The sequence below is a fragment of the Oncorhynchus gorbuscha genome, linkage group LG17, assembly GCF_021184085.1.
Source record: "Oncorhynchus gorbuscha isolate QuinsamMale2020 ecotype Even-year linkage group LG17, OgorEven_v1.0, whole genome shotgun sequence".
In the NCBI taxonomy this organism is placed as follows: Eukaryota; Metazoa; Chordata; class Actinopteri; order Salmoniformes; family Salmonidae; genus Oncorhynchus; species Oncorhynchus gorbuscha.
The window spans coordinates 19,105,482-19,127,708 of record NC_060189.1 but is presented as its reverse complement, the minus strand read 5'-3'; the positions used below and the strand labels follow the sequence as shown (position 1 = coordinate 19,127,708).

Here is a 22,227-nt window from a genome sequence, read left to right as displayed (position 1 = left end):
ATATTTCTGCTCTGCATAATAGGTCAGTTGTGAATAACACAGTAATACTTTCCATTAGTGTGTTTCATTTGGTTAATGACATTCATTTATGTTTATTAGTCAACCCAGTCTTGCTCATGTCTTCAAAAATGAACGTGTACCAAGATTGAAGTCTGATGAACTTGAATAAATGTCATCATGACATTTGACACGAGATCTCTCCCCCTAGCCTCGGTCTTAACTTGGGGGCGTCACTCCAGCCAGAATCATACACAGGCCCACAGAGAGTGAAAAAGAGTCTCATGTTGCATCAAATTCTATAAATCAATATTTTGACCTTACTGTAGGGCTATTCTCAAGGGGTTACAATTACTAAATGTAACCCAGTTTGTCCAGATTTCCAATGAAAGATAAGGCCTTGCTTTTCCAAACTTAATGCACACAGAAGTTGAACCTTTGCATAAACCATGCATTGATTTTAGTGGAAGATGTTTTGCAAATATTTGAATTGTGTGAATTGGAAGTTGGCATTCAGCCATTTTGAGAATGTGATTTATTCCTAGAACATGATAATGATAGCCTGGGCTAAATATATGGAGTTTGTTGCTCCACACTAGCCTACATTGTGTCATGCTTGTGCTACAATACTTGACTGAAAGCAACTAAGGGAGTGAAAAACAACTCTTAGGCTGCATTTACATAGGCGGCCCAATTTGGATATTTTTTCCATTAATAATACTTTTCCCCCACAATTTTGTGATATCCAATTGGTAGTTACAGTCTTGTCCCATTGCTGCAACTCCCGTACGGACTCGGAGGAGGCAAAGGTCGAGAGCCATGCGTCTACGAAACACAACTCTGCCACTGCTCCTTGACACACCGGTCGCTTAACCACGTTCACCAATGTGTCGGAGGAAACACTGTACAACTGGTGACCGTGTCAGCGTGCATGCACCCGGCCCGCCACAGGAGTCGTTAGAGCGCGATGGGACAATGACATTCCAGCTGGCCTAACCCGCACGACGCCGAGCCAATTGTGCGCCGCCTCATGGGTCTCTGAGCCAATTGTGCGCCACCTCATGGGTCTCCCGGTCATGGCCGGGTGTGACATCCCGGGATTGAACCTGGATCTGTAGCGACGCCTCAAGCACTGCAGTGCCTTAGACCGCTGCGCCACTCGGGAGTCCCCTCATGAATGTTTTTTTTGACCAATCACGTCAGATCTTTTTCAGAGCTGATCCGATTGCTCAAAAGACCAATTAGTGGAAAAAATCACAATTGGTCTGCACAATTGGTCTGCCCATATAAACGCAGCCTTACTGTGTTGTAGTGATGGGGGAATACATCGATGCGGTTACATATCGGGATATATTATTTTTTACAAGACAATTCATTTTTATACTATCACAATATTACTTTTGCTCTAGTTGGCTGCACCTGCGCCAAAACTTTGCATAGTTTGTTCGCCATCTTTTTAAAAAGGGATCAAAACTTGTTTTCTCATGGCTCTCTCTTGTACCTCTACCGCAGACATGGGTAGCAATATGTTTGGAACAGCAAATCGCAATAAAATCACCGTATCAAATCGCAATACATATACTATTGTGACAATCGCAATTCATATGGTATCGGCACCTAATTATCGTGTTAATATTGTATCGTGAGGTCCCTGGTAAATCCCAGCCATACTGTGTTTGCATTGCATTACATATATCAAAGTTTTGAAAACCCAAGTACAAGAAACATTGGCAGGATTGACCAAAACAAATGTAATTTTTACATTCCATACAATCATTACAGCTCAAACTAGACAGACCAAATTCGTCCAGAATGTCTTTATGTATAAACTCCTTTTCATAACTTTCTCACTGTATGTTGCATTGCTGGGGTGATTGTAGCCATCTGCCCCTCAGGCTCACTGACACTGAACCAGTTTCAGACAGAGCTATGAGCTCATCCAGCCTACATGTTATCTGCTTCATTGGTTTGCAGTTATTTCAACGTTTTAATGGCCTATGGAGATTGTAGTTGAACAACATTCCTCAATCATACAGCTGAATTGTTATTTAGCAGCTGTGAGCAGTGTCTGTCTCAATTTTGCGATACTTGCATTCTGTCCCATTCAAAGCCCTCCCTCAATGTAGCCTAGCTATTCTACATGGCTACCCTGTTGGGAATTCCACTCTCCGTTCTTATGCATTTAATGTATTTTTTTATCATTCTGTGATGTTCCAAGTCTTTTTAAAATATGTGTGCCTCCGTGTCTTTTTTAGAAAGTGAAATCAACCAACCAAATATTAGCCCAAACTATTGTAATATGATGTCTAGCAGCTCTGGGAATGGATGTGAACTTGGTTGTGGAATGTGTGCAGGTTACTGAGATGTGTATTTGCTGTCACAGTCTTGGAGATGATCTCACAGTGCGGTATAAACCTACTAGCTCTAACTAAGAACAACATGCAGGCCAAGGTATCCAAGTATTAATTACTTGGCACTTTGTTATAGCACCTTTGTGCCCAAAGTGCCGACACTGTTATACATGTTTCTCAAAGTATAGACAACCTATGGAGGTAATTTTGTCTTACAGTGATAAACTGTAGTCTGAATTATACTGAAAAAAATATAACAAACAAAGCTGCACCTTTTAAAGTGGCCTTTTATTGTCCCCAGCACAAGGCGCACCTGTTTAATCAGCTTCTTGATATGCCACACCTTTCAGGTGGATGGATTATCTTGGCAAAGGAGACATGCACATTAACAGCGGTGCAGTGGTGGAAAAAGTATAAAAGTATTTGGTTTTAAATATACTTAAGTATCAAAAGTAAACGGAATTGCTCAAATGTACTTAAGTATCAAAAGTAAAAGTATAAACCATTTAAGATTCCTTATATTAAGCAAACCAAATGGCACAATACATTTTTTATTTTTTTTATGGATAGCCAGGGGCACACTCCAACACTCAGACATAATTTATAAACGAAGCATCTATGTTTATTGAGTCCTCCAGATTAAAAGCAGTAGGGATAACAAGGGATGTTCTCTTGATAATTGTGTGAATTGGACTATTTTCCTGTCAAAATGTAATGAGTACTTTTGGGTGTCAGGGAAAATGTATTGCGTAAAAAATACATTATTTTCTTTAGGAATGTAGTAAAGTAAAATATTAAATAGTAACGTAGAGTACAGATACCCCCAAAAGCTACTTAAGTAGTATTTTTAAAGTATTTTTACTTAAGTACTTTACACCACTGCAGGGATGTAAATACATTTGTGCAAAAAAATTGAGGGAAATAAGCATTTTGTGAGTGTGGAACATTTGATTTCTTCTCATGAGACATGGGACCAAAACTTTACATGTGGTGTTTATATTATTGTACAGTATAGTACCATAGAGTAGTCTGTACTCCCTACTGTGATCTGGAGAAATAATGCAACTTTAGCACCACATGCTGGCAGTTCTAGTGCTGGTCTCATGACCCCAGTTATCCCATATAGCCCTGTGGTCCACTTTGACTTGATGAGCTTGTATGTTTGAATCACTTGTTTTTGCCCTCATACAAGCTATTGAGAGCTTTCACTTATTAAATAAATGTTGCACTATATACTTTTTTAGTCTGTAATAATATGAGTAAAAATGCTACTGTGTGTGTAAAGATGGTAGAAGGGATGCGTGATTAGATCATAGGTCTAGTCTATTTTTATTTATTTACACACCAATATGAGAATATGCCTTTTGCTTCACCACACAGGGGGGCGTTCACTGATGTTGCACTATTTACTTTTTTATTCTCTAATAAGATGGGTAAAAATGCTACTGTGTGTGTAAAGACATTGTGTGTAATATAGACATCACAACTGATGCACACTGTATTATTGATTCCTAATTGCCAGAAGCACAGTAGTTGAGCACTGGTGTCCCATGTAGCTCAGTTGGTAGAGCATGGTTCTTGCAACGCCAGGGTTGTATGTTTGATTCCCACGGCGGACCAGAATGGGGGAAAGAGGTATGAAAATGTATGCACTCACTACTATAAGTTGCTCTGGATAAGGGCTTCTGCAAAATGACTAAAATGTAAATGCTTTCCTACATATTTTGATCCCAGCAGCACTGCAGTAAACACACCACTTGCTGTGAAGGGACAGGTGTAGTGCATCATGAGTTGGCAGTAATCTATTACAATGAATTAGAAATACTCATTAGTTCAAACCAATTATGATGTTAATATCTCTATTATTTGCTATGGCCCAAAATCTGTTTCTATTCTCTCCATTATTATTCTCTTCTCTCTTTTTGTGGTGTGATAATTCCTGTGAAATGATTCTGCACAATAGCCTACGTTCTGTGGATTCTTCAATTACACATGCTGCATTATGTTTAAGGCAGCATTGTGTTTAAGGCAGCATTGTGTTTAAGGCAGCATTATGTTTAAGGCAGCATTGTGTTTAAGGCTGCATTATGTTTAAGGCAGCATTGTGTTTAAGGCAGCATTATGTTTAAGGCAGCATTGTGTTTAAGGCAGCATTGTGTTTAAGGCAGCATTATGTTTAAGGCAGCATTGTGTTTAAGGCAGCATTGTGTTTAAGGCAGCATTATGTTTAAGGCAGCATTGTGTTTAAGGCAGCATTATGTTTACGGCAGCATTGTGTTTAAGGCAGCATTATGTTTAAGGCAGCATTGTGTTTAAGGCAGCATTGTGTTTAAGGCAGCATTATGTTTAAGGCTGCATTATGTTTAAGGCTGCATTGTGTTTAAGGCTGCATTATGTTTAAGGCAGCATTATGTTTAAGGCAGCATTGTCTTTTTCTATTTTTTTTATTTTATTTCACCTTTATTTAACCAGGTAGGCTAGTTGAGAACAGGTTCTCATTTGCAACTGCGACCTGGCCAAGATAAAGCATAGCAGTGTGAACAGACAACACAGAGTTACACATGGAGTAAACAGAGAAAAAAAGGGGAGTCTATATACAATGTGTGCAAAAGGCATGAGGAGGTAGGCGAATAATTACAATATTTCAGATTAACACTGGAGTGATAAATGATCAGATGGTCATGTACAGGTAGAGATATTGGTGTGCAAAAGAGCAGAAAAGTAAATAAATAAAAACTGTGGGGATGAGGTAGGTGAAAATGGGTGTGCTATTTACCAATAGATTATGTACAGCTGCAGCGATCGGTTAGCTGCTCAGCTAGCTGATGTTTGAAGTTGGTGAGGGAGATAAAAGTCTCCAACTTCAGCGATTTTTGCAATTTGTTCCAGTCACAGGCAGCAGAGTACTGGAACGAAAGGCGGCCGAATGAGGTGTTGGCTTTAGGGATGATCAATGAGATACACCTGCTGGAGCGCGTGCTACGGATGGGTGTTGCCATCGTGACCAGTGAGCTGAGATAAGGCGGAGCTTTGCCTAGCATGGCCTTGTAGATGACCTGAAGCCAGTGGGTCTGGCAGCATTGTGTTTAAGGCAGCATTATGTTTAAGGCAGCATTGTGTTTAAGGCAGCATTGTGTTTAAGGCAGCATTGTGTTTAAGGCTGCATTATGTTTAAGGCTGCATTATGTTTAAGGCAGCATTATGTTTAAAGCAGCATTATGTTTAAGGCAGCATTGCCTACCTCTCGCTATACTTGAGTCATCCCAAAAGTGTTTGTAGTCCCCATCTCTCCTTCCCATGTTACCAGGATATAGCTTAAATGCTACAGCAACAATCAATCAAAGGAATCGATTACTCTGTAATCTTGCGGAAGGCAGCTGAGAACATGGCTTGAATGCAAAGGAATTCATTTTGTAACAGTGCATATTGCATTGAGTCAATGCCAATGAACATATAACAACTATTTTTCGAGCTGTGGTCATTCACACTAACTGATTCACACTATGCAAAAATCAAGTTATTGGGGTCTCCAGTGTTTTCCCTTTCAAGGAGCGAGAAATAACTCGGCTGAGACATCCAAACATATAAGTCTATTTATATCATTGTTAGAAAGAAAAACATTAAATTAATTTAATTCCCCGTCAATTGTTTTGTTTTTGTGTTGGAATTAGATTTATCTAAAAATATTTCAGTATTTCACAAAATGCTTGATTACTCAGATGATGGAGTAAAGCAGCTCTAATGTGGATACTTCCGTGTTATGTGATTTTGTTTGTGTCACTTGACATGATGAAATTGCTCATGGTTTCACATACTGCTGTTGATAATGCTATAACCGCCATCTTTGACCAGTTTCAGGTCTTTGTCTCCAGGGATGCTGTGGTTGTAGTTTTGGTGGGGTATCACAATGTCTTTTCTTGTGTTTCTTCTCTTTCAGTACTACAAACATGTTGTCCAGAGCGTGGAGAAGTTCGTTCAGAAAGTGAGTTTATTTTGGTTTCACCAGTCAAGTAGAATACAAATCATGTTTTGAAATTGTTTGCCACTCATTTGCCCATCACCACAGAGATGCTAAACGCTCACCTTGTTTTGTGCAATCCAGTGCAAGCAAGAGTACAAGGTCCCAGGCCTGTACGTCATGGACTCCATTGTGCGGCAGTCACGACACCAGTTTGGCCAGGACAAGGATGTGTTCGCCCCGCGCTTCAGCAAAAACATAATCGGAACCTTCCAGCACCTCTACCGCTGCCCCTCAGATGACAAGGTGTGTCACAGTGGGAACATAGACGGCTCTCTGGTTTCTCTATTCAGAAACACTGTTCTAGTTTACCACCTTCTATTCTACCTTTGACTACACATCCTCTATTGTTGTTAGTGATAGATCTGATCTGTAGCATTGTTTGAAAAACATTATTATTCAGTGTCAGTGGGGAATGAAATCAATGAATATACTATTTTAATACTCCACATTTGTAGAGTATACAGCATCAACTTTAGGCGGTGACTCATTCGCTGCAGTGGTCTTGTTTTGATTGAGTGGTTGTGTGTGTCAGTCTGTGATCTTCCTTCTGTTGTGTTCCAGAGTAAGATTGTTAGAGTCCTCAACCTGTGGCAGAAGAACGCCGTCTTCAAGAGTGACATCATCCAGCCGCTGCTGGACATGGCTGCAGGACTACCCCCTCCCAGTGTCACCCCTGTCATGACCAGCAGGGATGCTCCGGTCAACAACGCTACGCCTGGTCAGTCACCCAACATATAACATGCATACACATACAGCTCTATACTGATACCTGGTGGCGAAATACAGTCCTTCTCCTGAACTGACACAATGGACTGAGGCCTTTTTTGTGACATTACATTACATTACATTTAAGTCATTTAGCAGACGCTCTTATCCAGAGCGACTTACCAGGCATTGCTCTCTAATCAACATCAATTGTAGATGTTTGTTGAATTATTCATATTGATTTCTCATTATGGATTTTCTCTGTGTGTTTGTGTCCAGGTACCCCAGCGACCCCGGCCACTCCAGCCAACATTGTGTCCAGTCTGCCTGACTGGGCGTCTCAGTTTTCCAACACAGACACTGTAGCTGCTGTGGCCCAGATCCTGCAGAGTCCACAGGGACAACAGGTCAGTATATAGAAGATCCATGGTCCTCAAACAGTCAATTTAACTCAACATCCAATTTGAAGCTCAAAGAATGACACTGCATGTCTCTTTGCATCTTTAGTTTTGTTTTGACTTTTACACTTGTTGAGTCTGTGTTCTGACCTTTCTGATGCTCCTTACTTTCCAAATGACCAACTGTAGCCTTTTTGTGCATCATTCTCTATGACTGTCTTTATCTGTGTGACAGCTCCAGCAGCTGGTGCAGAGTCTGCAGATGCAGCAGCAGAAGCCCCAGCCGTCTCTGCTGCAGGCGCTGGATGCAGGCCTGGTGGTCCAGCTACAGGCCCTGACGGCCCAGCTCACTGCTGCCGCCTCAGCCAACCCCATGCACCTCAACCCCCTGGACCAGAGGGTTTCCTCCTTCAACAAGGTGAGGAATCAAGGCCACAGACACAGAAATGGAGTGGATGTATGTCCCCGTGATATTAAGGGTACATTTCTTTAAATTGTTAATGCGCATTTGTGTGTGTTTTGTGTGATGTTGGTAACTATCTTCTACTACGTGTGACGCTCAAATCTATATTTTAACGACAATCGTCTTTCTCCATTTGTTGCAGAAAATGTTGGGTCATTTTGACTTTGGGAATGATTCAGAACGCTCTGAAGAATCCAAAAAGGACTCGCAATCATCCCAGATGTAAGCATGCGGAATATGTCACAGGTTCTGTGTATGGACTTTCACTCCCCACTACCTGTGTGACGCACAGCAGTTAACTGAACTCTTGACCCCTGTCTGTCTCCCTGTTTCCCTCCAGGCCCATGGTGTCTGACTCCATCTTCCACCAGCTGGCAGAGCAGCTGCAGCAGCAGAACCTAGAGCAGTTACAGAAGCAGCTCATGGAGCACCAGCAGCACCAGCAGAAGGTACCTACACAACACACACCTTCACAGACACCCTTAGTCCCTTCCTTTACGGCCCACCCTATCCATACCGGAGCACTAGCAGCACCAGCAGAAGGTTGCTATACATCACCTCTATAAGCACAGGAATTGACTTCCCTAAACAAAGCTGCCCTGGTTCCTTTCTGAACCCCTACCTGTTTAATTTCCTACTAATTTCCTTATACATTCGTCTCTTGAGACCATTGTGAGGAAAGTAGCTAGGACACTAACCAATCCGGTATTTATCAGGATGGAATCTTTGGGTCTGAGAACACACCCCAGCAGAGCAGCAGCCAATCACAGCACCCGGAGCCAGACAACAAGATTGATGACTCCATTGAAAACCAGCAGCAGGTAAGCCTTTCTTCCCTCACTGACTCATGAACTTCTCTGTGACTAAAACGGATATATAACTGCAATTGTAAGAGCTCTGTGGTAGTTGTATTTGTAAGTAGAGCTCTGTGGTAGTTGTATTTGTAAGTAGAGCTCTGTGGTAGTTGTATTTGTAAGTAGAGCTCTGTTGTAATGATGCCTGTGTTATAGGACATGGACATGGACCTGGATGACGGGCCAGAGATGGACGAAGAGATCTTCGAGCCAGCGGACAAGAGGTCCAAGACGATTGACATACAGTCAAGAACACGGTCCAGGTCACGAACGAGGTGAGTCTAAGGACCCATTCTGAGAGAAAGCGTCCACAAGGCATCTTGAGACGCCTTGTAGAGGCGCATGTTGATTTTACCACAACTGCTGGCATCAAACTACCTTCAAAATAACCCTCTACTCTAGATCTCCCAGGAAGAGACGGTCCAGATCACGGTCAGGCTCTCGGAAACGGAAACATCGCAAGCGATCGCGGTCACGCTCCAGAGAACGGAAGAGGAAGTTGTCGCGGTCCTACTCCAGCGAGAGACATGCCCGCGAGCTAGAGAAAGAGCGTCAGAAGAAAGGACTGCCTCCAATCCGATCCAAGTTTCTCAGTGGTAATACCAGCCCCCGATTAGCGCTTCACTGACCTTTTAATGTTTTAGTGTATCACTTACTCATGAAAATCTCCAAACTCCAATCTCCTTTTACTGTTTATCATCCTTGGTACCTTAAATGTGTTCTAAGCCTCCATCTCTTCTGTGTGTCCCCAGTGTGCAGCACCACTCTGTGGGTGGGACAGGTAGACAAGAAGGCCACTCCGCAGGACCTCACCAATCTGTTTGAAGAGTTTGGTCAGATTGAGTCTATCAATGTAAGTAGAGAACTCGCTGTCTGTCTGAGCTTGACTTCATTAACTGGTGCTCATTATGTGGGTACGCAAGCTCTGTCACCTCTGACCGGAGGGAAATATGTATTATCTTGACAGTCCACTTTAAAGGACTCACCCGTTGCTCTTTAAGCCAGGCCAGGCATTTCTCATTAGCAAGTTCTGACCATCTGTCTTTCTGTACATCCCTTTCTCACTCTCCTTCTATAGATGATCCCTCCCCGTGGCTGTGCCTACATCTGTATGGTCCACAGACAGGATGCCTACCAAGCCAGACAGAAACTCAGCACTGGTTCACACAAGATCGTCTCCAAGGTCATTAAGGTAAAGTCTGGCGTGATGTGATTGCCACTTCACTGCGGTTAGGGTATGTCCTCTGTGTGTGTTAATGTTTTTAAATCTCTTGGGTAGCTCGCTAAGCATACCACTGACCGCATAGCAACCCAGCCGTTACATATTTCCTACTCTCCTGTTTCTACTTAAATACCCTTGAAATTGCTGCTCTTTCATGTATCCGCTGACATTTGTGTTCAGATCGCTTGGGCGCTGAATAAGGGAGTGAAGCAGGAGTATAAGCAGTTGTGGGACATGGACCTGGGGGTCACCTACATCCCCTGGGAGAAGGTCAAGCTGGACGACCTGGACGGCTTCGCTGAGGGAGGCATGATCGACCAGGAGACTGTCAACGCCGGTGAGCAGACGCAGCAAAGGACACAGGCACACACAGAAATGAACACTACGTGTGTTTCTCAATATGCATACTACCGTGCACCACACTCATGCTCCGAGTGCATTCTCAGAGGACATTCTCTTGAGAATGCATAAAACATTCACTACTGTATTACCTCACGCTGCACCTCTCCATTCACTGGACCTTCTTCCGGCCAAGACAATGGCAACAATAGAGACGACACAAGATATACACAAAGCTATCAGCTAGCTAGATGTGAACCGTAATAATCGAACTAACCAGATAGTTTAACAGGCAAAAATTATTTAAAACTAATGCCATACAAGGTAATTCGTTGTGGCTACCTAGCCAGCTAACAATAGTAGCTAACCAGTAAACATGAACCCTATTAACTTGGGCTTGCGTTCTATGCACACGACAGTGGGTATTGTAGGCAGGTAAACATGCCAAAATGAACAGAGTATGTATTAATGTATCAAAATAAAATATTGTAGTCAGGAAACATATGAGATGTGAATGGGCAACATTTAATTCAGTCAGTTTATTTTCTCACTTCAGCTTAAATAATGGCCGCCATTGATTTCAATAAATGTTGTGTTATTTTTTTTACATGGTTGAATCATATTTCTGTGGATACTTTCAGTTGAAGCTTGCATCGATGCATGCTTCAAAATACTTACAACGGAGTACGCGTCCAAATAGCGCACAGTTTCACATACTTTGATTTGGACTCATACTCCGACCCTTGTATGCATTTTGAGAAACACCCTCATGCTCACTCATATATACAAACAAAATACATACACACTAGACGGGCACAGGAATTACAAGCCCAACACTACTGCTCACTCATAAACAGGCGTCACACACTCACATTAACTCTGAACAACAACCACAAATATTTACTGCCGTTTGGTTATCTGGAGTTTATCAGAGTAGGAAGTCCCACGGAGAAATATAGTACTGGAGAGATACAGCCCAGCAGGTCAAAGTAAATATGACTGTGTCGTACAGTGAATTTTCTTCTCTAATCCCCTCTGTTTTTCTTAACTGTAGAGTGGGAAGCAGCCAAAAATGCACCAGAGCCAGTGAAGGAAGCGGTGAGCCAGGCTGTTAGCGCTGAACCCATGGCAGCCACTAATTCCCAACAGACCCAACAAAATGCCTTCATCCAACAAGTCTCCATGATGCCTGTGCAGGTACCCAAACATCTAATATAAAACTAGAGTTGTGTGTTTTTGTGAGAAAGCGTGCTGGAGGGTGGAACTTGCTATCAATCAACTCTTTACAATTCCCATGCACACATGATGTGGCTGTAAAGTTGGTTATTTTACAAGATAACTGTTAGGGTACAAGTTGATCGCACATTAATTCACTGGGCCCTTCACGTTTCTATGGTTCCTCTCCCATTTCCTTTGTACTGAGTGTCTTCCGTGGAGCCAGTCAGTCAGTGATGTGAAACTGAACACCATAAACTTCCTGTGATTGGTGCCAGCTCCTGCCCTGTCTATGGGGGGCTTAGCCTCAAGTATTCAGTCCTTTGTGACTGGGTTGATAGGGTTGTTCAGTGAATGCAGGATGCACGGCCTGTGTTTGTTTGCTCGTGGGTGGGCCTAATGAGAAGGGTTGGCTCGGTGGGTGGGGGAAGTGTTTAGGCTGGGGATTAGTATACAACTCAGCTCAGAGAAAATCACCTCTGTCTGAGTTAATCTGTCTACTAAACTCATTCATGCAATTTACCCACACACGCCTTATTCAACTCGTCAGTCAGATATTTAAGTGATAATGCCCTCGAAGCCGGTGTTTGTAGAATATATTGGCACGGGTGTTGTTGGCACTTGCCAATATATCCTCCAAACACCAGCTTCGAGGGCATTATCACTTTTATACAACCGGTTACCAACATATTCAAATATTTATTGACATATTTTCATAGAATTTATTTATACTATTTCATCCTTCCACAAGATATAGGCCCAACACAATTCTAGGGTTGCTACCCAAGCCGGATGGTCGTTCGTTCTATCGGTTAGGTTGCCAGAGATGGAACACCGTCGTTCAGTCTTTTTGTTCTGAATCTGTGGATGCAACCCAGTCGTTCGCTCTAAATGTTCCATTGCCATACTAGCTGGCAACATTCTTATCCCTTGTTTGCCAACTAGCTAACTACGGCTAATTTACGGTCACGTCAAAAAGTGCAGCCACAATAACAGCAAAGTAGCCGCATTTGTTTAAGCTGTTTTCTGGTGACATTTATTTGCATACATCAATAACAATGAGCTAATGAGGCACAATTTCGCCTGACAAAGAAAATGTTCTCACTCATCAGGACACTGTTGTTCAGAGGAGCTAGCCAACAACACAGTGAACACAATCACTTCAAACTGAGCTGGAAAGACTACAAACTAGCTACACTTCGTTTTTACCTTTCTTTGTGTATATTCATAAAAATTATGCCAGCTGATTCATGATTTTGACTGGCTGTGAAATGCTGCCTGCCTGTCTCGTCCCGACACGTTATTTACTATGGGACAGCTGGAGATCGAATTTCAATAATGAAACAATGTTGCAAATGTCGGAGAGACAGGTTTATACAAATCTCCGCTGTTGATAACTAAATGTTAGTCTAAAAGAAATGTGAGATAATGTCTAGATGCTTTTTATAGTGATCTTTTTTATAAATTGCTTGGCTGGGCTGATGAGACAGTGAATAGCGCAGTCAGATGGAACAGAGTAAATAAGCATTTTAACGTCATAGATTTAGCCAGTGGTAACTTATGTAAGAGACACTGGCTGGAATGTGCTTTTAACCCATCAGCATTTAGGACTAGACCCACCCGTTGTTTAATACATCTCAACTCTCAAAGCATTTAAATGTTGTTGTTTCTCATAGTATTTGTCTTAAACCACGATTATTAGTGGGAAAATATTGTTCCTCCAAATTCTTTGATTGATTGTTAAATGATATTACAGTGATCACATCTCAACCATGCGTATTCATCCCAGCACTCATTTCACTGGTTTGCTCTCCTCTCTATCCTCTGTCTCAGCTCCCTGTGGCCCAGGCTGTCCCTGCTGGAGGTCTTGTGCCTCCATCCTTCCCTGTTTCCATGACAATGCCCCCGCCAGGCTATGGCCCCCCGCCCACCTTCCTCAGAGCAGGGTTCAACGCCTCCCAGCCTCCTCCAGGTAAGACACAGCAGTCTGCCAGTAAAGAGTATTGCACAAAAAAAGTAGGGTCTATTGAACAGATTGTGAGCGAGCTAAAAAAATATATAGAAACCCCCACATTTGCTAGTGCTCTGCTGCTCAGTGCAGTCATATCTGGCTAAGATCATAACATTGTCAGAAGTGCTTCAATCTCGTCAAATATGAGACAGGATACATTATTTCACCGACAATAATGTTTAGAATGACGAAAAGTAGCTAACAGCTAACTGCTCTTATGTCTCTTCATTGAGCAGAGCAGCCCAAGCGGAGCCATTGCTATGGTTACACAGACTCAGAGCACCATGAGCAGAGCGCATGCAGAACAAGCTGCACGCAGGGAGTGAGTGACCGACAGAGAGGAGCAGCTAATGGATTTACTAATGGAGGAAGTTATTTTGGATTTCAGGCAGGGCCTTAAATTTGGCAGAAGCAATCAGGCCTAGGTAGGGTAGGGCCTTAAAATTCATGCCCATGCAGGGTGTCATGTAAAGCTCTTCCCAGCGTGAAATAGTTCCCAATCGTTCTGATTGTGACGTCATGCTGTAAAATTTCTCCCAGCGTGAAAATGTTCCCAGTTCGTTAATTGCACGTGCGTCTCTTCATATGGGTGGCTGAGCTCATCTCTTTATATGTGGGTGGCTGAGCTCATCTCTTTATATGTGGATGGCTGAGCTCATCTCTGTATGTGTGGATGGCTGAGCTCATCTCTTTATATGTGGATGGCTGAGCTCATCTCTATGTGTGGATGGCTGAGCTCATCTCTTTATATGTGGATGGCTGAGCTCATCTCTTTATGTGTGGATGGCTGAGCTCATCTCTTTATATGTGGATGGCTGAGCTCATCTCTTTATGTGTGGATGGCTGAGCTCATCTCTTTGTGTGGATGGCTGAGCTCATCTCTTTATGTGTGGATGGCTGAGCTCATCTCTTTATGTGTGGATGGCTGAGCTCATCTCTTTATGTGTGAATGGCTGAGCTCATCTCTTTATGTGTGGATGGCTGAGCTCATCTCTTTATGTGTGGGTGGCTGAGCTCATCTCTTTATGTGTGGATGGCTGAGCTCATCTCTTTATATGTGGATGGCTGAGCTCATCTCTGTATGTGTGGATGGCTGAGCTCATCTCTTTAAATGTGGGTGGCTGAGCTCATCTCTTTATGTGTGGATGGCTGAGCTCATCTCTTTATATGTGGATGGCTGAGCTCATCTCTATGTGTGGATGGCTGAGCTCATCTCTTTATATGTGGATGGCTGAGCTCATCTCTTTATGTGTGGATGGCTGAGCTCATCTCTTTATATGTGGATGGCTGAGCTCATCTCTTTGTGTGGATGGCTGAGCTCATCTCTTTATGTGTGGATGGCTGAGCTCATCTCTTTATGTGTGGATGGCTGAGCTCATCTCTTTATGTGTGAATGGCTGAGCTCATCTCTTTATGTGTGGATGGCTGAGCTCATCTCTTTATATGTGGATGGCTGAGCTCATCTCTTTATGTGTGGATGGCTGAGCTCATCTCTTTATGTGTGGATGGCTGAGCTCATCTCTTTATGTGTGAATGGCTGAGCTCATCTCTTTATGTGTGGATGGCTGAGCTCATCTCTTTATGTGTGGATGGCTGAGCTCATCTCGTTATGTGTGGATGGCTGAGCTCATCTCTTTATGTGTGGATGGCTGAGCTCATCTCTTTATGTGTGAATGGCTGAGCTCATCTCTTTATGTGTGGATGGCTGAGCTCATCTACATTTACATTACATTTAAGTCATTTAGCAGACGCTCTTATCCAGAGCGACTTACAAATTGGTGCATTCACCTTATGACATCCAGTGGGACAGTCACTTAACAATAGTGCATCTAAAACTTAGGGGGGGTGGGGTGAGAGGGATTACTTAACCTATCCTAGGTATTCTTAACCTATCCTAGGTATTCCTTAATACTTCTCTTTATGTGTGGATGGCTGAGCTCATCTCTTTATGTGTGGATGGCTGAGCTCATCTCTTTATGTGTGGATGGCTGAGCTCGTGCAGATGTTTCTCTCACACCCTTCCTCGACCTCGAAAAACTGTTCTGTGGGCATGTGCATTTGCTTCACACATTTGCCAGTCAATGGTGGCCATGAGTATTGATACTAACCAATTCAGAAGCTTGTTGATGCGTGAGGTCAGTATATAAACACCCAGACCTGCGCGTCTTAAGTGCTGAGGGTTGATGTCAGTGGTGTTAAAGTACTTTAAGTTTTTTTTAAATACTTAAGTTGTTTTTTGGAGTGTCTATACTTTACTATTTATATTTTTGGCAACTTTTACTTCACTATGTTCCTAAAGACAATAATGTACTTTTTACACATACATTTTTCCTGACACCCAAAAGTACTCGTTACATTTTGACTGGAAAATTGTCCAATTCACACACTAATCAAGAGAACATCCCTTGTGATCCCTACTTCGTCTGATCTGGAGGACTCACTTAACGCAAATGCTTTGTTTGTAAATTATGTATGAGTGTTGGAGAGTGCCCCTGGCTATCCGTAAATTGAAAAAATATATAATATAAGGAATAATATAAGGAATTTGAAATTATTATTTTTAGTAGCAATTCCATTTACTTTTAATACTTAAGTTTATTTAAAACCAAATACTTTTAGACTTTTACTCAACTAGTATTTTAATGGGTGACTTTGACTTGAGTCATTTTCTATTAAGGTATCTTTACTTTTTATTCAAGTATGACAATTAAGTACTTTTTACACCACTGGATGGTGTGAGGAGAGATTTTTGGCAATTGCAAAGACTTGAGCGCTACGGTAGAGTGTGAGAGAAATACGAGCTCAGCCATCCACATAAAGAGGCGCACGTGCAATTATTGAACTGGGAACATTTTCATACTGAGAATTTTTACATGACGTAACAATCAGAACGATTGGGAAGTATTTCACGCTGGGAAGATTTTTACGTGACACAGGGCTCTAATCTCTGGCCAGTTGTTTTGTTCCATGATGACGTTGTTGTTTCAGGTATTAATTGCTTCTAATAGGTCAGAATATGATGCATTAACCGTGAATTTAACCGACTGTTTATAACGAGGGATGCCACACCACGTTTATCCTGGACACATAAATACTAGGAATTTGCGCTGGCCTCAGCTACGCTGGCATGCGAGAGAAATGAAACATCTCCACAGTGTGTACCACTGTCCAATCCAAGGCCCAAACATGACAAGTGAGTGATCTGAGGCAGTTTGGTCTTTGATTCTCGCGCATCAGCTTGGGAAATCCTCAAGGGAAAGTGGACAGTGCATTATATGAACAAAGCACTGCATAAATTGGCGAGAAACGAAGAGGGGGAGATAAAGGGGAGAAACGTGAAGCAGGGCATCCGTTTAACAGTAAAGGAAGTTTGAATGGCCTAAATAGAGATTTATTGTTAAAGTAATGATAATGGTGTGTTGTATCTCCCCCCTGTAGGTTTCATGCAGGCAGCAGGTGTTCCTCAGCAAGCAGGCATGGGCTCAGCTCCTATATGTAAGTATAGCATGTCTATAGAAACCATGATGTTGCATTACTTTTTGAGTAAATATTGCCAGATAATATTAAAATGTTATGTGATATGCTTTATTTAAAATAGACAAATCTGATAGATGGTTTGTTCTGTTCCTCTTCTGCAGCTCTGGTGCAGCCCTCCATGTCGCAGGCTCAGGACAGCATGAAGGACTCCCCGTACGGAGCCACTGTCCCAGGAAGCTTCATGCCCTCTGCCATCCCTGGACAAGGGGTCTTCAACCCGCTTCAACCTGGAGTCCAGACGCAGCAAGGAGCCAATGACAAGACGGGCCAATCTGCTGATGGCATGGACGCTGCTGCAGAGTTAGTACTGCAAGGTAAATTATAATCTAGGGTTCAGGTGAAAGCTTTGTCATTCTTTTGTCTGTTCTTAATGACCCATTTCGAAATCTTTTGAAAAATGTCTCACTTTCTCAAGACTTTGCTGCTGATACCTGTTTTTTGCCATTAAATAACTTTTTGTGTTCCTTTTCTCTCTAGGTATGCAAAATGCAATGAGTCGTCGTATGGGTCTTCTGGGGATGCACCCCTCAGCCTCCCTCACCCACCCCCTACAACAGCAGGGCCTGCCTGGCCAGAGGATGCCTGGGCTAATGCCGCTGGACCTCCGGCCTAGTATGCTCCAGGGAGCCGGGGCCCGCTTCCCCCTCCTGATGCAGCAGGGCCTGACCCAACAGAGTATCCTGGATGCGTCCCTCCATGCACAGGCCCGCGCCAGAGCGGCCTCCCAGATGGACCACTTCAACAGGGCCGAAGGGGCCTTCAACCGGGGTCCCAACCCCCCAAATGAAAACATGTCTAAGGCTGAAGACCAGCCTTCCTCTCGGGCAAACGAGAGCCAGCAGGGGAGGGACCAAGACTACCGCTTCCCCCCGCCCCAGGAGAAGCAGAGCACAGGCCTGCTGAGGACACCTCCCCTGGAGCACAGAGAGTCCATGGGTGGAGGTGGACGTGGTGGGGGAGCTGGTGGTGGGGGTGCTGGTGGTGGGGGTATGGGCGGAGGAGGAGGCAGACCTGCCCTGCTGCAGACCCCAGTAAGGGAGCCAGCTAGAGACAGCGTGGTAGGGCGGCTTCAGGCCCTCGCCGGCTTCACCCCCCAGACCCAGAGTCGCTGGGGGCCACCTAGAGGGGACTTTGATGAGCGTGACATGCGGGGCTCACCAGCCGGGATCTCCAAGGGCTTCCAGGAGGAGCGCCCTGTCTCCAACCAGGGGCAGAACTTTCACAACCGATTTGAGAACCAGAACCGCGCTGGGGCAGGAGGAGTAGGTGCTGGTGGTCCTGGTGGCGGGGGTGTTGGAGGGGGCCCGGCGTGGAGTCGTGGTGGAGCTGCAGCCCCGTTCGCTGATGCTGACATGCCACAGGACTTGGATGAGCGCCGGCGCGCTTGGGACAGGCAGCAACGGGAGAGGGACGACAGGGAATTTGACTTAAGGAAGGAGATGAACGGCAACCGCCGTGAGAGAGATAGCCGCGAGAAAGACCGGGAGAGGGAGAGAGAGAGGGACCGGGAGAGAGAAAGGGACCATGGCCGTGAGCGTGGCAACCGTGAACGAGAGCAAGAGTGCGACCGGGAGAGAGAGCGTGAAAAGGAGAGGGAGAGGGATCGGGAGAGAGAACGTGAGCGGGACCGTAACAAGCGTGGAGGCTGGACACCTCTTCTCCCTCTACCACAACCCCTACTTCCTACTCCTGCCCTGACCCCAACCCTCTCCCTGACCCAAGGCAAATCTCAGGCCCTGCTGCAACTACAGTCCAGGCTTCAACCTAAACCTGGATTCCTACCTAAACCGGGTCTGCTTCAAACTCCAATCCTCCTAACTCGGTCAACATCTCAAGTCCCAACCAAGTTCCTTCAAGCCCCATCCCAGTCTCCAACTCAGGCCAAGAATGAAGCCCTCCCCGGGCCTGAGCCCCAGACAGAGTCCCAGTCCTCTACCCAGACCCATGCTTCCCCTAAGTCTGAGTCCTCACCCCAGACCCAATCCTCTCCTCAGAACCAATCATCACCCCAAAACCTGGTTTCCCCTCAGGCCCAATTGCCGTCCCCTCCCCAGGCCCAGTCTCCGCCATGGGCACAGCTCCCACCACAGGCCCTGTCCCCACCACAGGCTCAAACACCTCCCCAGGCCCTGTCCCCACCACCTGCACAGTCGCCCCCCCAGGCCCTGTCCCCACCACCGGCACAGTTGCCACCCCAGGCCCCGTCGCCACACCAGGAGATCACTGACACCCAGGAAGAGCCAGAGAAACTCCAGGAAGAACCCATGGAAGAGCCTGAACCCATAGAGGAACCTCCATCTCAGTTGGTCTATGGGACGGGGTTGAGGATGGACACTGACGTAGTGGCTGAGCCCACACCTGAACGGGCTCCCACCCCTACCCTCTCCCCCACTCCAGCCCCACTCTCAATGTCACTTGTCCTCACACACCGCTCTGAGGAACCCCAATGCCTGCCGGAACCCCTGGACGTGCAGCAACCACCACAGCATGCCTCCTCCTCCCCTAAGGACAATGGACTGAGTGAGCCGATGGAGGAAGCTGAGAAACAGCCAGTGGTAGAGCAAACTGACACTGAGGGGACATAATCATCACTCAGTAGGTAAAGATCATTTTGTAAAGTTGTCTCTTCTCTGTACTCATGTCAGCCACCCACGGGACCCTGGGTAGTAATTTGCATAATATTGTCTGATGACCTAACAACTGATTTTATTTCTCACATAACGGTGTACTTCAATAGATGGCTCGCTAGCTGATTAAATGGTAGGTGATTATGTTTTTCAATATTTTATTTCTTTCTTTTTTTAAAGTTGTAATGCCACCCCACGATTTAAAGCTTGGTGAATTTTAATGAAAATTGCTTGCCAAAATGTTTGAATTGTAAATGAGAAAAAGAGCTTTGACCTTCCTATGGAAGAGTGTACGGATCCTGGCTGTTTCCACTGAATTGAATCCAGATGAGGGAATACTTGAAAACTGCAGTCACTGGCCTGTTTTTTTCTCTTCTTTAAAATATGCTGCAGCAAAGTTTTAAATGAATGCCTTTGTGGTGTCCTATATGCTTCTGTTCTATAAGCAGAATATAGCCTACATACAGTAAGAACCGTACAGTTGCTTCTAAAAAGGAACATCCTAAAAGATTAAAAACATTTACCTGTGTTATCCCCAAACGAAATGTCTGTGATTTGTTCATCATAATGCAGTGATTCAAAGGACAAAGTAAGCCAGAGAGATAAAAAAATATATATATATATAAAAAAATATATATATATATAAATATATATATATATATATATGTATTTTTTTTTTTAAGGATGGTGGATGTTGGGTGCATTCTGTTTTAGTTTGAAATAAACATGCTTTGTTTGTTGACAAATGCTTTAGGACTGTATTTTCTGACCCAGGACCAGTGGAATAATGTTTTACACACAGTCTATAATCTTTTTGCGGTGGTGTCACATACAAACAGCTGTGTCACTACAGTAGTTAGACCATTGACTTGATGTTGTCGTACCCCATTAAGTCAGGCAGGATGTTAAAGTGCCTGTACTTTGACATCAATCTATTCTATCTAAACCGCTCTTAAATTTGTTGTTTGCGACCATGGGTTTAATTTGTTATGTTAGCTTCTGCGCACTCTGTACTTCCCTATACTTCTGTTTGGTGGGTGACTTTGGGATCGGATTGTGCCTTCTTGATTTGATTATTGTTCAGCATAATGTCACCAAATACACCACACTATGCTCAATGTGCTGCTTTGGTTTCCCTGAGGCTGTACAACCCCTCAGAGAGACAGCAGTCTATCTAGCAAGCTGACAACACAGACAATGATCTCCTTTGTCTGTGTGATCATAGCTGAGCAGCCTATACACCATTTAGCCTATGTATACGGGGAACCAACCAGTCTGTTTACTCCATCGTTGTGTGCATGCCGGCCTGTAGCCATTTATTCTCCTTTGTCTTGTTCACTTCATACTTCTTCAGTGCATTTCTGTTGAGACACTATACTACCAGGACAGGTTCAATAGTCTGAAGTTCTCTCAGAGAAGCAAATGTTATAAGAGTTGTGAAGTTGAATAAAGTTGAAGGTAAATCAGCATTTTTTCCCTTATTGTCATAAATCCTAATCTGGGTAGATTAGGGACCAGGATCCTTGTTCCACACACCATTACACCCCCTGGTTTAGCCTCTGTACTATAGATCAGGCTGCACAGTTAGAACACAGAAGGCATTCCACATGTTTTCATGGCTGGCATTTTAAATTCAAAAGGCCCAATCAAGGACATTACCAAGAGTTTGACTTTTATTCCGTATCGTATAAAACTTGGCAGAAATATACAAAGGTAAATTCCACACTGTTTACATCAGGGATCATGAACTAGATTCAGCAGAGGGGATTTTTTTTCTTCTTGAACAGATGGTCAGGGAGGCTGGAACATAATTGCAAATAATTTTGTAGACTGCAAATTGACTGCAAGAAGCCCAAACAGATATATTTGACTGAAAACATAATAATTTCTAACGTTGTTTACATTTGTATACAATCACATATACCTCTATTATGTGTGGGAATACTGTGGAACATATCTTCAAAATTAAAATCACTTGGAGCTGATTTGCTGGTGTTTTTACCGTTTTTGTATGTTCAACAATAAAAAATAAATACAAAACTTGGCCGCCAGTTAGGTAGCCCTGATCTACATCACACCTACATCAATAAAGGTGTCTCAGTACTGTCATGTTTTAGCAGTGAGACAATACTGACCTATCACTCAGACTGTTGCAGTGTGAGTGATAGGTCAGTACATAACACTAGCTACAGTACATAATGCAGAAAGTTTTATATTGACATGGCAGAGAATGATTCCTGAGTGATCTGAAGATATGCATAATCTAGCTATCTGGTGTTGGCAGTAGACATATGCATGCAGAGCAGAAGGAAGACTGGGAGGGATAGAGACTGCGAGGGATGGGGGTGGGAGTGGGGGTATAATAATGATGGCGCCAACGGAGAAGGGGTTCCAAACCAAGAAGAGTTCCAATGTTCAGGTGTGCTGGCACTTTGTGAAAATTCTGTGCAACTTCTAGCGCTCCTTTACTGTGAACACTGAGGCTGT

At 43.8% G+C, this 22,227-nt stretch overlaps 1 protein-coding gene across 3 annotated transcripts in view; it reads left to right on the top strand.

The window, feature by feature from the left end:
• Window positions 1-21,719, top strand: part of LOC124001304 (SR-related and CTD-associated factor 8-like) — a 43,400-nt gene extending 21,681 nt beyond the window's left edge. For all 3 annotated transcript variants that reach the window (XM_046307985.1, XM_046307987.1, XM_046307986.1), the window contains 18 exons: window positions 6,286-6,330; window positions 6,451-6,612; window positions 6,931-7,087; window positions 7,354-7,481; window positions 7,708-7,890; window positions 8,078-8,157; window positions 8,276-8,384; window positions 8,652-8,756; window positions 8,946-9,064; window positions 9,192-9,385; window positions 9,542-9,642; window positions 9,868-9,981; window positions 10,192-10,348; window positions 11,405-11,547; window positions 13,399-13,537; window positions 17,015-17,071; window positions 17,215-17,427; window positions 17,591-21,719. In XM_046307985.1, coding sequence (XP_046163941.1) covers window positions 6,286-6,330; window positions 6,451-6,612; window positions 6,931-7,087; window positions 7,354-7,481; window positions 7,708-7,890; window positions 8,078-8,157; window positions 8,276-8,384; window positions 8,652-8,756; window positions 8,946-9,064; window positions 9,192-9,385; window positions 9,542-9,642; window positions 9,868-9,981; window positions 10,192-10,348; window positions 11,405-11,547; window positions 13,399-13,537; window positions 17,015-17,071; window positions 17,215-17,427; window positions 17,591-19,698 — 4,314 coding nt within the window. In that variant the 3' untranslated portion in view covers window positions 19,699-21,719. The remainder of the gene's footprint in view (window positions 1-6,285; window positions 6,331-6,450; window positions 6,613-6,930; window positions 7,088-7,353; window positions 7,482-7,707; window positions 7,891-8,077; window positions 8,158-8,275; window positions 8,385-8,651; window positions 8,757-8,945; window positions 9,065-9,191; window positions 9,386-9,541; window positions 9,643-9,867; window positions 9,982-10,191; window positions 10,349-11,404; window positions 11,548-13,398; window positions 13,538-17,014; window positions 17,072-17,214; window positions 17,428-17,590) is intronic.
• The last annotated feature ends 508 nt before the right edge of the window (window positions 21,720-22,227 follow it).